Raw genomic sequence first — 15712 nt, forward strand, 5'->3', positions numbered from 1 at the left:
GTGAAGCTGATAGGAATGAAATTGCTCCTGATGGCATCACCAGAACTTCACCTTCTAATGACTATTTCAGGTACAGGATTGTCATCTTTAAATGTGGAAAGCATATTCTTGAATCCTGTCCGCATTAGCTGCATACCTTCATCACCTTGTGAATCTGTCTGATAATGCATCAAAATCCAAAAAGGAAAAAATAATTATTATTACAGAACCATTTCTCTTAATATTAGAAATAGTTTATTATAGGCATCTAATACTATTCATTTTATGTAATGATTCAAACTGTGGTTTAAAAAAAAACGACTACATAACAATAACTTGATCCTTCTATCTTGAAAGCTTATATAGCTCATGCATGCTGATTCCTTTTATTATTCCTATATGAATCTTGCAGCACAACAACTGTTATAACCGAGGAAAAAAAAAAAAAAAGTGGAAGCACGTGGGGGGCACATGCCCCCACTTAAATTTTCTTTTTCCCTTCCCCCTCTCCTTCGGTACCCCCCGTCCCCTCCTTCCTTCTTTCATTTTCTTTCTATTTCTTCCCAACAACTTAAAACCCTCCCTTCCTCTTCCCTTCTCATTCAACTCTTCCATCTTCTCATCTCTTCTTGCAATTTCACACTATTATCAAACTCATCTTCATCATCTTACCTTCCTTTCTTTTTCTACTCTATCTCTATTTATTCAAAATCTCATTTTCTCAAAACCCCAAATCATGGAATGTCAACTTAATGAGTGAAAGAAGCATTCAACTTTGAGTTCCAATTGTTATTGAGGCTTCAAGGTAACTCTTTGACTTAATAATTAGCCATATCCCTAATTTTTGTCATCTCTATATTTATGGATATATATAAATCCGAATTAAGGTTATTAGGGGTTAGAAAATTTGGGGCTTTTGTCAAGGTGAGTAAGATTATGTTAATTGACAATATTAGTAGCTCACAAATATCATTATTATCATATTTCTAGAGTTGCAGAATTATTGGACATCATTTGGTAGCTCGTTGACGCACTCAGAGTTGCTTCCGGTTCTTTGGAATCAAGTTGTGAGTGGATATTATATCTATAATTGTTTTTAAATATATTATTATCAATATCTATGTTGAATCATTAATTTTGGAGTTTAAAAATATTTTATTATTGTGATTTCTGAATTTTTGAAAATAAATATTGATTTGTGAAACTTACAATTTTATAAAAATACACACGAGACGATATTTATATATTTTGTAAAGCATACATGTTTTCTTATTTAAATTTATTAAATTTTAATTAAATTTTAGTATGCAATCCTATATATATTGATTTGCTATGGAATTTAGTAGTATGTTATAAGCACTAGAGATTTTTATAAGTGATTTGGTTTGGATTGGTTTGGGAGACTCTGACTAGAAAACCGTAGTTAACGGCGGTTATAACGTTAACCTAGATGCATCTGGCTCAGACCTCAGCTAGCAGGGGCGTTGCTAGCCTAACGTGTAGGCCACACGTTGGATCTGTTATACCGTACGGGCACACTAGAGGAAAGGGCTACCCTTAGAGGTGGAGCCGCCCTAGGTGTGTAATATTTGATTTGATTTGACTTCTGCAATGAGAACTCCAATTTCAGTTCATCCGCTTAACTATTTATCTAATGTTTGTATAATTAATTAATATGAATTTCTCATATCTGAAAAGAAATATAATTTTCAAGGTAAACTCTGTATTGTCTCGTGTGGGTTATAGATGTAATGTTTGCAAAACTCACCCTATTATATTCTCATGTTTTTCAGATACAGGAGTCATTCCAGGTTCCATTCCACCTGCCCCTCAGTAGATCTTAGTCATTTTGGTGAGCCCTTCTTCTTTCCAAGGGCTAAGTAATTATGTAATGGAACCTTTGCTCAAAATCTAGTTATGTCAATGCTCCATATGTCACAGGTAGGGTCCTCGTGTGGGTTATGTTATTTTGAATCTTGAACTGTTTAGGTAGTGATTATGATTTGGTTATGTAAGACTTATGGTTTTAACTATATACTCTAGTTATCAACTTGATATATATATATGATGCGTATTTTGGATATATTTGGTTGTGGATATAATTTGGAGTATGTTGTTGTTGTTGTCTTGGAAATGGAGGTTTATTATTAATACAGGGAGTTAATATTTATGTTGGTAAGGTCCTAGAAACAGAGGAGATTCTGTCCGTTTTTCTGAAAATTTGGTCGTTTGGCTTGCTGAGGGACTTGTCCCTTGAGCGCCAGTCATGGCTTGGTTTGGGTCATGATAAAGTGGTATCAGAGCCTTAGGTTTTCCTGTGAAATATGGAGCAAGTGTCCTTTAGTAAGATCACAATTGTGCAAATGGAAGCCGGCCCATTTTCACAAAGTGTGATGTTACTAGAGGCCTATAGGAAGTTGTCCTCAATCTTTTGGTCTCATAATTCTTTCTGTCTGTCCTATTGTCTTCGAACTCCATATACATATGTCGTTGGTGATTCAATCGCTCTACTTACTCGATAGGTGGAAGATGCCACCTAAGAAAAGACGTGGTGGAACTGTTGGTGCTCCTGATACTGCTGAATCCAATAGGGCAGTTTCTCCGCCACTTGGAGCGCTTCGACAAAGGCCAAGGAGCCAAAGGATAGCTGATAGGCGCGAAGGAGAGATACCCCGTGAGAGAGTTCAAGAGAACCCTGCAGTAAGAGAGGCTCAACCAAACTTAGCAGCTGAATTGAGGGGAATGAATCAAACTCTTAATGCGGTGTTACAGGTTCTAACAAATCAAAATAGGGGTGAAGCGAGACTTCCTAATGCGCCAAATCCTCAGCCTCATAGGGTTCATCAATTGTTTGGGGATCAAGAGCCGTCAATTGAAAAGTATTTGAAGTTGAATTCGTCCACTTTCAATGGAGATTCATTGGATGAAGATCCACAACAATATCTAGAGGATGCAAAGAAAGCTATTCGAGCTCTCAAGTGCACCAAAGAATGGGCTGTTGAGTTAGTATCCTACAACTTGCGTGGTTCAGCAAGATATTGGTATGAGTCTCTTCTTGAGAGTAAAGAAGCAGCTGGACTTCCTCCTCTTTCTTGGGAAGAGTTCACTGAAGAGTTTCTTGCTCGATTTTATCCAGCTAACAAGCAAGCAGAAGATGCAATTGCCTTTGAAAGATTAAGGCAAGAGAATATGACAGTGATTGAGTATGCTAAGGAGTTTACTAGACTTTCTAAGAGTGCTCCGTACTTGGTGAATTCAGAAGAGATGAAAGTTCGTCGTTTCGTTCATGGATTGGCAGAACCTATGTTCACTACTCTTATGCCTGAAGTCGGACGCATGTCTTTTAAGGATGTCCTAAACTCTGCCTATGGAATTGAAGCTGGGATAGCAGAGAGAAATGCTTTTAAGGATGTTGGTAAGAAGCCCAAGATGAAGGGACAATTTTCTGGTGGATCTAGTTTAGGAGGATTTCAGTCTCATCATGGTCAAACTAATCAGCAAGGTTATTCGGGGTATCGAGCTCATCCTCAAACATCTTTTGGTGGGGTTGCTTCTTCTGGATCTGCTCCCATGAGTGTTTTGAATCCCAGACCTTTTGTTAAGAGCACCTCTCAATCTAGTGCACAGGGTTCAAATCAGACAAGGCCAGCTCAGCCCTATTGTCTTTAGTGTGGAAGTTACCATTCCGGTATATGTTTCAAGGCTACTGGTGCATGTTTTGGTTGTGGTCAATCTGGTCATCTTAGGAGGGATTGTCCAAATTCTAGAGGAGGCTTTGCTCCAGGTATTGCACGTCCTACAACACCAATGCCATCATCTTCAGCTATGTCTATTGGAAATTCTTCTGGTCCTAGTGGCAGAGGAGCAGGTGGCAGGGGTCAGACCTATAACAGAGGAGGGAGCCAAAGAGGAAGAGGTCAGGCACGTGTGCATGCCTTAACACGTCAAGATGCTCAAGCTTCTCATGCTGTGGTGGCAGGTACTTTACAAGTTTGTTCTTTAGATGCTCGAGTGTTATTTGATACGGGTTCTCATTATTCATATGTATCTCCACATCTTGCATCTCGTTTCGATAAACAACCTGAACTGTTATCCCACCCATTTCATGTTGGCACTCCGCTTGGAGTCTCCACGATGGTTCGAGTCGTATTTCGGTCTTGTGTTGTTAGAATTAATACCGTTGAAACCTTAGCTGATTTAATCCTTTTAGAACCAATGGAAGATATTGATGTCATCTTAGGCATGGATTAGTTAGCAGCTTGTCATGCTGATGTGGGCTGTTACTCCAAAACTGTGAAGTTTGACATACCGGGTATCTCACCTTTTGTTTTTAAGGGTGATGACTGTCCCACTTTAGCTAGCATCATCTCATCTATGAGTGCTATGCAATTGATGGATAAGGGAAACCAAGGATTTCTGTCAGTTGTTAGAGATGTTGATGCCAAAGTGCCTAGTCTTGATCAGGTTCCTATTGTTAGAGAATTCCCTGACGTGTTCCCTGATGAGCTACCGGGGATGCCGCCTGACCGTGAAGTTGAGTTTTCCATAGAATTGGCTTCGGGAGTCCAACATGTGTCCATTCCTCCCTATCGTATGGCTCCAACTGAGTTACGAGAATTAAAAGTTCAATTGGAAGATATGCTAGAGAAAGGATTCATTCGTCCTAGCACTTCTCCGTGGGGAGCTCCTGTTCTATTTGTAAAGAAGAAGGATGGAACGATGCGACTATGTGTGGATTATCGTCAGCTTAATAAGATAACTGTTCGCAACAAGTATCCATTGCCCAGGATTGATGATTTGTTTGATCAACTTCAAGGAGCTACCTGTTTCTCAAAAATCGACCTGCGTTCAGGGTACCATCAATTGAAGATAAAAGAGGAAGACATTCCAAAAACTGCTTTTTGTACTCGCTATGGGCACTATGAGTTCTTAGTAATGTCCTTTGGTCTGACAAATGCGCCTGCAGCTTTCATGGACTTAATGAATCGAGTCTTCAAACCTTTCTTAGATCGCTTTGTTATCGTCTTCATCGATGATATCTTGGTGTATTCGAAAAGTGCTACGGAGCATGAGTATCATTTGAGGATTGTGTTACAAACCTTAAGGGATCACAAGCTCTATGCTAAGTTTTCTAAATGTGAGTTTTGGCTTGATCAAGTGACATTCTTGGGGCATGTGGTATCAAAAGATGGAGTCATGGTGGATCCAAAGAAGGTTGAAGCCGTTCAGAAGTGGCCAAGGCCTACTACAGTGACAGAAATTCGTAGCTTTCTAGGGTTGGCCGGCTACTATCGGCGATTCATCAAGGACTTCTCGAGAATTTCGGCACCATTAACCAAGTTAACTCAGAAGAATGTGAAGTTTCAATGGTCAGAAGCTTGTGAGGAAAGTTTCCAGACACTTAAGGCTCATCTAACCTCAGCACCAGTTCTTGTTTTACCTTTTGGGTCTGGGGGATTCTCAGTCTTTTGCGATGCATCTCGGATAGGACTTGGTTGTGTATTAATGCAGCATGGCCGCGTTATTGCCTATGCCTCGCGACAACTCAAGAAGCATGAGCAGAATTATCCAACTCATGACCTGGAAATGGCAGCGGTCGTCTTTGCTTTAAAGATTTGGAGACACTACCTTTATGGTGAGACCTGTGAAATCTATACGGATCACAAGAGTTTGAAGTATATATTTCAACAGAAGGATTTAAATTTGAGGCAACGGAGATGGATGGAGTTGCTAAAAGATTACGATTGTACCATTTTGTATCATCCTGGAAAGGCCAATGTTGTAGCAGATGCCCTCAGTAGAAAATCTATGGGTAGCTTGGCCCATATCACTCTTGGAAGGAGACCAATTGTTGAAGAAGTCCATCAATTAGAGGCCGGTGGAATTCAATTTGACCTTGGAGAATCAGGAGTTTTCTTAGCACATGTTCGAGCTTAATCTTCCCTAATAGAACAGATCAAGGTTGCACAAGGTGATGATCCGAAACTAAGAAAACTTATGGAAGATGTTCGCAATGGGAGGAACTCAGACTTTTCTCTTGATCAAGATGTATTGCGTTGCGGTCAACGCTTATGTGTGCTAGATAACCCCGACTTGAAGAAAGCTATTTTGGAGGAGGCTCACAATTCTAAGTACACAGTTCATCCGGGTTCTAATAAGATGTATCAAGATTTGAAACAATTATTTTGGTGGGAAGGCATGAAGAAAGACATAGGAGTTTTTGTTTCTCATTGCTTAACTTGCCAACAGGTGAAAGCCGAACATCAAAGACCTGCTGGGTTATTGCAACAGATTGAGATACCTGAATGGAAGTGGGATAGGATTACGATGGATTTTGTAACAGGTTTACCTCGTAGTTTTAAAGGTTTTGATTCAATTTGGGTAATTGTGGATAGAATGACGAAGTCAGCTCACTTTCTTCCGGTGAAAACAACTTTCAGTGCAGCTCGGTATGCTCAACTTTATGTTGATGAGATAGTTAAGCTACATGGAATTCCAGTGCCCATTATTTCAGATCGTGGGCCCCAGTTCACCTCTCATTTTTGGAAATCTTTTCAAAAAGCATTAGGAACTCGTCTAGATCTTAGCACAGCTTTTCACCCTAAAACCGATGGGCAATCAGAGAGGACGATCCAGATATTGGAAGACATGTTAAGGTGTTGTGTTCTAGATTTTGGTGGGAATTGGGACAGCTATCTACCTTTGATCGAGTTCTCTTATAATAATAGTTATCAAGCCAGCATTCAAATGGCACCATTTGAGGCTCTTTATGGGAGAAGATGCATGTCACCTATTGGGTGGTTTGAGATTGGTGAGGTTAAGCTTTTGGGGCCAAATTTGGTACAAGATGCGATTGAGAAGGTTCACTTAATAAGAGAATGCTTATTAGCAGCTCAGAGTAGACAGAAGACTTATGTTGATAACAGAAGGCGTAACTTAGAGTTTTCAGTGGGTGATCAGGTATTTTTGAGAGTGTCGCCTATGAAGGGAGTGATGAGGTTTGGGAAAAGAGGCAAGCTTAGTCCTCGATACATTGGTCCATTTGAGATACTGGACAGAATAGGTGCAGTTGCTTACCGCTTGGCATTGCCGCCTGAGTTGTCTATGATTCATCCAGTCTTTCATGTATCAATGTTGCGCAAATACCTTCCCGACCCATCTCATGTGCTTGCACCACAAGCCATAGAGCTAAACGAAGATTTATCATTTGAAGAGGAACCGGTGGCTATAATAGATCGCCAAGTAAAGAAACTACGTTCTAAAGAGATAGCATCTGTGAAAGTTGTTTGGAAGAATCATTCGGTAGAAGAAGCAACTTGGGAAGTGGAGGACGCTATGCGCGACAAATATCCGTATTTGTTTGAGTCTAAAGGTAACTATCACACTTATCATAGTTTATGGGTTTGAAATTCGGGGACCGAATTTCTTAAGGGGGAGAGAATGTTATAACCGAGGAAAAAAAAAAAAAGTGGAAGCACGTGGGGGCACATGCCCCCACTTAAATTTTCTTTTTCCCTTCCCCCTCTCCTTCGGTACCCCCCGTCCCCTCCTTCCTTCTTTCATTTTCTTTCTATTTCTTCCCAACAACTTAAAACCCTCCCTTCCTCTTTCCTTCTCATTCAACTCTTCCATCTTCTCATCTCTTCTTGCAATTTCACACTATTATCAAACTCATCTTCATCATCTTACCTTCCTTTCTTTTTCTACTCTATCTCTATTTATTCAAAATCTCATTTTCTCAAAACCCCAAATCATGGAATGTCAACTTAATGAGTGAAAGAAGCATTCAACTTTGAGTTCCAATTGTTATTGAGGCTTCAAGGTAACTCTTTGACTCAATAATTAGCCATATCCCTAATTTTTGTCATCTCTATATTTATGGATATATATAAATCCGAATTAGGGTTATTAGGGGTTAGAAAATTTGGGGCTTTTGTCAAGGTGAGTAAGATTATGTTAATTGACAATATTAGTAGCTCACAAATATCATTATTGTCATATTTCTAGAGTTGCAGAATTATTGGACATCATTTGGTAGCTCGTTGACGCACTCAGAGTTGCTTCCGGTTCTTTGGAATCAAGTTATGAGTGGATATTATATCTATAATTGTTTTTAAATATATTATTATCAATATCTATGTTGAATCATTAATTTTGGAGTTTGAAAATATTTTATTATTGTGATTTCTGAATTTTTGAAAATAAATATTGATTTGTGAAACTTACAATTTTATAAAAATACACACGAGACGATATTTATATATTTTGTAAAGCATACATGTTTTCTTATTTGACTTTATTAAATTTTAATTAAATTTTAGTATGCAATCCTATATATATTGATTTGCTATGGAATTTAGTAGTATGTTATAAGCACTAGAGATTTTTATAAGTGATTTGGTTTGGATTGGTTTGGGAGACTCTGACTAGAAAACCGTAGTTAACGGCGGTTATGACGTTAACCTAGATGCATCTGGCTCAGACCTCAGCTAGCAGGGGCGTTGCTAGCCTAACGTGTAGGCCACACGTTGGATCTGTTATACCGTACGGGCACACTAGAGGAAAGGGCTACCCTTAGAGGTGGAGCCGCCCTAGGTGTGTAATATTTGATTTGATTTGACTTCTGGAATGAGAACTCCCATTTTAGTTCATCCGCTTAACTATTTATCTAATGTTTGTATAATTAATTAATATGAATTTCTCATATCTGAAAAGAAATATAATTTTCAAGGTAAACTCTGTATTGTCTCGTGTGGGTTATAGATGTAATGTTTGCAAAACTCACCCTATTATATTCTCATGTTTTTCAGATACAGGAGTCATTCCAGGTTCCATTCCACCTTCCCCTCAGTAGATCTTAGTCATTTTGGTGAGCCCTTCTTCTTTCCAAGGGCTAAGTAATTATGTAATGGAACCTTTGCTCAAAATCTAGATTATGTCAATGCTCCATATGTCACAGGCAGGGTCCTCGTGTGGGTTATGTTATTTTGAATCTTGAACTGTTTAGGTAGTGATTATGATTTGGTTATGTAAGACTTATGGTTTTAACTATATACTCTAGTTATCAACTTGATATATATATATATATATATATATATATATATATATATGATGCGTATTTTGGATATATTTGGTTGTGGATATAATTTGGAGTATGTTGTTGTTGTTGTCTTGGAAATGGAGGTTTATTATTAATACAGGGAGTTAATATTTATGTTGGTAAGGTCCTAGAAACAGAGGAGATTCTGTCCGTTTTTCTGAAAATTTAGTCGTTTGGCTTGCTGAGGGACTTGTCTCTTGAGCGCGAGTCATGGCTTGGTTCGGGTCATGACAACAACTGACTCTGATCATAAAGAATTGACAAAGACAGGAACACCATTTTATAACTCTTTTCTTTCCCCAAATTAAGCTATTATTTTGTTTTTTCTCTGTGCAAAACAGCAAAAATAAAATTATAGAGAGGAATAGAGAAACATACCAACAAATTCAGAAGCTTTTCACTAAGAAGTGCCACTCCAACTTTGTCCATCATGTCTTCCTTTTCTATCTTGTTCATTCTAGTGTAGATACTAACATGAAGCCAAACTCAGTAAACACAGCTTCTGGTAACTAATTTTCAAACTCAGTACTTCAAAAGTCATCTAAACGCATGAATCTAATTGGATGACCATGTAAATCAAACTCTTTGTTTAATACAGCTAAACAAATTCTTAAATGTTGGATACACAAAAAAGATATTCACTGTCTTTCAATTTTTGTTTCATGTTAATTCTTATCTTCTTTGTAAAGGTGATTTTACTGAAAAATATGAAGGTTAATAAGTATTACAGATAGCAATGAGCCAATGACTTTGTCAAAGAAACAAAAGATATTTCTTGAACTACAACTGCAAGCTGAGAGCTTCCCTAATAAATGGAAGAAAAGAATGCAAATTTCCAGGCGGCATAGTTCAACTAGTTAACAATGAAAGCTGTTGCACCTTTGATTAGAAGTTAATTAAATTAACTGTTTCATGCTTGGTAAGATGTAGATTATCATAGCTTTAACATATAAGTAACACTACTGTAGCCTAGGTTCAATAATGATGTTAATCATCATCATGCCTTTGAATTATAAATTTAACAAAAAAAAAAAAAAAGGCTACAATTCAAGTTAGTTCAAACATGACTACTATTGATAACCAAACAACCATCTATGGTTCCTATCTTTGAAGCAAAGCACTGAATTGAATAATCCAAGCAACTCCACATGTAGTGTGGATACACATCAGTCATTAATTTAAACTAGTGTAGATACCAATTAAAATGAAAGCTGAAATCACTAAATCAGAAAACACTACTGCTTCCCAACACATTAATCCAGTTCACATCTCCATATATATAGATATACATGTGCAATGAAATCTCTAACATCAGTGAACTTTTACCTGCAAAAGATGGCAAAAACAGAAGGGAAAAAATTGTTAAATTATTTTGAAGCTTCAGTTTCCATTTCAGGCAAGACAATAAGCTATATTTTCTTTTAGCCTATCACTGAAGTTGCAAACCGTTTCATGTTCTTTTATATTGTAAAAAGAAATTAAAAGAAGATTAAAGAATAGAAGAAAAGGAAACAAGGAAAACCATATTAAAGAATGTCCCTACTGTTTGGCGAAAGTTTTAATTTTACCTTGAATATTTTCAAAGGATTTCAACTTATCTCTTTGCTAAAATTATGAATGATCGACAGTAAATAGCATCTAAACAGAAAGTGAAATCTATAGATTTGAAAGACAGAAAAAGAATAAAATTGAAGTTACTATATGGCAATACCAATAAGTTTATCATAAATATCAAATAGTGGCAAAGGCAGAAACACAATTTTACCCTTCAGTGCATATAACTAAATCAAGCTTTCATAACATTTTTTCTTTTTCCCAACAGAACAGGAAAAGTAAATTCTCGAATGGAATGGAGTGGTGTAAATTTACCAACCTGAAGCTAAAATATTGTATAAGATGAAATCTCCACCATTGGGCACTTTTACTTCATTACCATCTAACTGCAGAAGATGGATAAAAACAGTAAATTTCATTTATCGATAATGTAAAGAAATTCTCAAATGTCGGATACACAATATATATATATACACATACATACATTCCCTGCCTTTGAATTTATAAGAATGACTCTTTTTTGAGAATAACAGAGGATATTTCTTTTGAGTACAACTAGAAAGTGAGAGGTTTCCCAATGAGTGAAAAAAAATGCAAATTTATATCAGTCCAACTAGTTAATAATGTCTAAAGAAAGAAGGAGGTGTTTTCTTTTGAGGAAAAGGAATTTTATGCACGTATAATTGTATTGTGGTGGCATAAGAACCGAAGTTAGATAATTACCTTCTCAGAAATCTCTATTCAGAATACTTGTTTGAAATTGACTTGAATGGTGGGAATGTGGGAAATTTTGGGCCAGATTAGTTGATGCTTGTTCTTGCAGTGTTTTCCCAGCAAACCACAATGATCAATTTGAAGTAGCAAGAGAGAGGGAGGCAGCTTTTCTCCTTCCATATTCTCCAGCTTTTGACACCAATAAATGTGTAGTTGTTGAAGGGAGGTGAGGCGGAGAAGCTCGTTGCACTCCAATGTCTCCAGATTATAGAACCCTATTATCTGGAGAGTGGTAAGGGAGGGAAGGTGAGGCAGCGAACCCACCTCTGGGTATGACTTTATGTTGTCGCAGTAATAACCATAAAATTTGAGATAGGTGAGGGCGTGCAAGTTGGACATCCAGGATAGATCCCTCATTTGTTGCTCACCAATTTGCACATGAAGCTCTTTCAAGTTAGGCGGCAAACCACCCTCTGGCAACCTGCAAATGTTTGGGCAACCATATATCTGGAGAGAGTGTAAACTTGGGAGTAGACTCTTCATGTCACGTGGTAATGCCTCCAACTCTGAGCAGAAGCTGAAGTGAAGATGAGTCAAGTTGGGTGCAGCCAGTCCTTCTCCTGCTAATGACACTAATTTGGAGCACTCAATGATGGTCACTTCTTTAAGAGCAGCGTGTGGTGCCTCTGACATTGACACTGATTCCAGATTCCTACACCCTTTTATCTTGAGATTCTTGAGATTGGGAAAGACATCCAACGACAAGGAGGTCAGTGAATCACAGCTCTCTTCTATTTGTAGCTCTACCAAATCATACTTGTGCTGCTGTAGCTGCAGGAATTCTAGTTTTCTACACCTCAAGATGTGTGTTTCTTGGAAGCAACTTCGATGGTTGATGCTGATCATTGCCTTCAATGCAGACTCCATCACAGATTCACTTCCCCTAATTGATAAAGTATCCCCATCAACATACATGGTCTCGGTGTGCGGTCTTATATAGTGGTCGCCTATAAGTACTTTGTGAACTTTGGAAACATCCGACAAAGAAGAAACGATTCTGAAGAATACCTGATTAAGCGTCTCTTCCTTCAACATTCCACAATTTCTTATTTTAAGCTTCCTAAGTTGAGGAAAAGCTTTTGAGTCAGGTAAGTGCCACTCCTCCCAACATGCCATATCCCTAAATTTCAAACTCTCCAGTGAGGGAAATGGTGCAATATGCGAAGAATGATGATCTCCTTCATTCTTGTAAAACTCCTCCCCAATACTCCTCAGCTGATCGAAACCTTCAATGCGCAGGGACTTAAGAGATGGCAGCTGTCCAAGTGAAGGCAGCATGCAGCAATTCTTACAAGACTTTAGAGATACACGTGTCATGTTTTCGTAGGAACAGTTCCCCAACCAATCTGGAAATATTGTACCCTTGTATCCCTCGATTTTCAACTCTTTCATCCCACTCTGCGGTTTCAAGTTATCGAGAATGTCTCTTTCTTTCTGTGTGCTTGAAACCATATCATCACCTGAACACCATTTCAAGGATAATTCATCAATGTGCTTCTTAGCCACTATCTTTGCCCTCTTTGCTTCATTCACATCAACAATATTCTCCAACTTCTTAATCTCAACGGATCCATGAAGATTTACCAGCCCTCCTAACTCCTGGATTCCATTGTCTTCGTGCTTGCCAACAACAAAGTAACTTAAAACAAGCAATTGATTCAATTTGCTCATTTTTCCGGGCATTTCTTCCAAAGAAGTTCCTCTAATATCAAGATGCCGCAAACCCACAAGATTATGCAAACCACTAGGCAGCGTAGTTAGCTGATAACAATAATACAATTTCAGTGTTTGCAAATTAGACAAGCTACACAAAGACTCTGGCAATGTCTTAATATCAGTCCAAGAGAGGTCCAAGTAGCGCAGATGGATCAATTCTCCTATTGAATTAGGCACCACATCAAGTTCATCAAAGGATAAAACTCTCAAGTATTTAAACTTTGATGCTACGCTTTCCATGCTAAATAAATCGTTGACATACAAGGATGTCCTCAAAGATTCCAATGTAGCAATGGAATTCAAATTTTTTGAGACTGCACGATTCAATTTTCCAAATGACAAATGACGAGTCAGACTCCCCAACTCCTCTTTGTCACCAAGTTCTTCTAATCTACAGTAGAAATCTCCAGCAAGGAATATTGCCAAGTCATGTAAGAGATCATGCATCACAAAACAGTCATCATTATCTTGATGCTCTTTAAAAAATAATCTAGAAGCTAAATCGTCAAAATATTTGCTACCAACTTCTTCTAAAGTCTCTCTTCTATTTGATACCCGTAATAGATCTTCTGCCATCCACAACAAGATTAATTCATCTTTCTCAAATTTATAATCTTTGGGAAACAATGAACAATAAACAAAACAACGTTTCAAATATGGAGGTAGATGAAAGTAGCTTATTAATAATGCTGGGATTATCTTACTGTCATTCGTAGAAAACTCCCAAATATCACTCTTTAATATTTCCCCCCACTCCTCAGCGTCATGGTTTCTGCACAAGCAACCAAGTGTTTCTGCTGCTAGTGGCAGACCATCACACTTCTTAGCTATCTTTTTGCCTATTTCTTCCAGTGCCGGGCTCCCATTTGATTCTGGAAAAGATGCACTGGATGCAAACACCGACCAACATTGATCTTCTGACAACGTGTTGAGGATGAGAGGTTGATAATTTGTTTGAGCAACTAAACCAACATTTTCCTTGCGAGTAGTTAGAAGAATAATACTTCCCTTAGCCCCGTATTGAAAAGGCGTTATAAAATTTCTCCATTGATGTTGATCATTACTCCAAACATCATCAAGAACAATAAAGAACTTCTTATTCAACAATTCTTCTTTCAAAGCATGTTGAAGTGAATTGAAATCGTCGAGACTACAAGTACCTCCAAGGATCCCCTTCATGACATTCCTTGTAATCTCAACAATATCAAAATTTTCTGAAACACAAACCCATGCCTTCAGATCAAATCCCTTCATGAACTCCTCTTCATTGTTGTACAGCCATTGGGCTAAAGTTGTTTTACCAACCCCACCAATGCCAACAATAGAGATCACAGAGAGGTGATGCTCATTGTTGTCATTCAGCATCTGGACTAAGGCCTTCTGATCATCCTCCCTGCCATACACATTCCCTCTTGCAAGAGAAGTGGATGGAACTCTCCATGAGGAGCTACCAGTGGGAATCTTTTCAAGGCCAAGGCTTTCTTTGCATCTCTCAAGATCTTCAATAGTTCTGACCACTTCTTCTATCTCGTTGACCATCTGCCTTTCTTCAAAATTGAGGAAGCTAGGCAAGAAAGTTGGTACCTGCTTCTGAGTTGAAGCTTTGATGCAGAAACGGTCCAGCAAGTCATCAGCCTTGTAGACAGCATCTCTCAGATCATCCAGCCACTTCCTCACCAATTGGTTACCAAACTGCTTCTGCTCAGCGTCAGCAACCAGAGCTTCAGCAGCCAAGAGAGCAGTCTTCAGCCTTCTCACCAACTCAGGACCAAGCTTCTTCCCCACCACCAAGTTGTAAGTCTCAGCTGAAATGAACCTCTCCAGGAGAACAGTGATGAAACCAGACAGAAAAGCTTCACCCACTTTGTTCATGGTGATCTCAAGGAAAAGTAAGAGTATTCTGCAGATTAGAATGAGAGTAACAATGCTCACAAGTTTGTAACTGAACTCAGGAATTTGAGTCTCAAAAGTGTAAAGTAAGACTGAGAGCGAATGTGTTCATCACTCATGACATCACGTGGTATCAGTCTTCGAAGTAATTATAAAAAATTCGGTATAAGTGGATTGCTTAGCTGGCTTTGCACTAACTCCATTTGTTAATTCTTGTTTAAAAGAAAAGAGATGTAACACATTGTTTAATAGCAAGGTATTAGTGGTCTTTGTGGAAATTATATAAAACTAAAGAGCATGTAACTGCACATCAATATTCAACATTTTCATAATGACATCGTTATCTTTGAATCTTATATTTCCTTTGAAAAAAAAACAAAAGAAAAGTGGTATTTGTCATCACAAAAACCAAACACAGTTAGCAACAAGACGTGATAACTTAGAAAATTCATAGCAGGGGAGAGCTTAATTGGCTTTTGCTCTAACTTTTTCATTTTTTTAATTCTTTCTTGCAAGTGGTGTTGTTTCCGTGTCACCAAGGACACTGCTAGTCTTTGAGGAAACAATATTAAACTTTGGGCACCATATTTTTTGTATAGATATAACAATAATGCATGTTAGTTGTCTTATTTTAATAATTTGTACAGTGATAATATATTAGTTTATTGTTTCTAAAACAAAGGGAAAAGAATGCAGTTA

General features: G+C 38.0%; 1 protein-coding gene and 1 long non-coding RNA gene across 3 annotated transcripts; one reads left to right on the plus strand and one right to left on the minus strand.

Annotated features, from left to right (window-relative positions):
* The first annotated feature begins 492 nt into the window (after positions 1–492).
* On the plus strand, positions 493–2996 carry LOC140176932 (uncharacterized). Of its 2 annotated transcripts, XR_011868180.1 has the most exons (4): positions 493–784; positions 970–1046; positions 1773–1831; positions 2502–2996. It is a non-coding gene; the product is annotated as an uncharacterized lncRNA (long non-coding RNA). The 2 variants fall into 2 exon arrangements; XR_011868179.1 differs by lacking the exon at positions 2502–2996 and having other exon boundaries at positions 1773–1907.
* A 6940-nt stretch (positions 2997–9936) lies between these two features.
* On the minus strand, positions 9937–15138 carry LOC112726319 (putative disease resistance RPP13-like protein 1). The gene is made up of 3 exons (XM_025775653.3): positions 11357–15138; positions 10953–11019; positions 9937–10405 (listed from the first exon to the last, which is right to left on the minus strand). Exon 1 carries the CDS (start codon positions 14993–14995, stop codon positions 11375–11377), a length of 3621 nt encoding a protein of 1206 aa, XP_025631438.1. The 5' UTR covers positions 14996–15138; the 3' UTR covers positions 9937–10405; positions 10953–11019; positions 11357–11374.
* Between the last annotated feature and the right edge of the window lie 574 nt (positions 15139–15712).

The sequence above is a fragment of the Arachis hypogaea genome, chromosome 12 (assembly GCF_003086295.3).
Source record: "Arachis hypogaea cultivar Tifrunner chromosome 12, arahy.Tifrunner.gnm2.J5K5, whole genome shotgun sequence".
Lineage (NCBI taxonomy): Eukaryota > Viridiplantae > Streptophyta > Magnoliopsida > Fabales > Fabaceae > Arachis > Arachis hypogaea.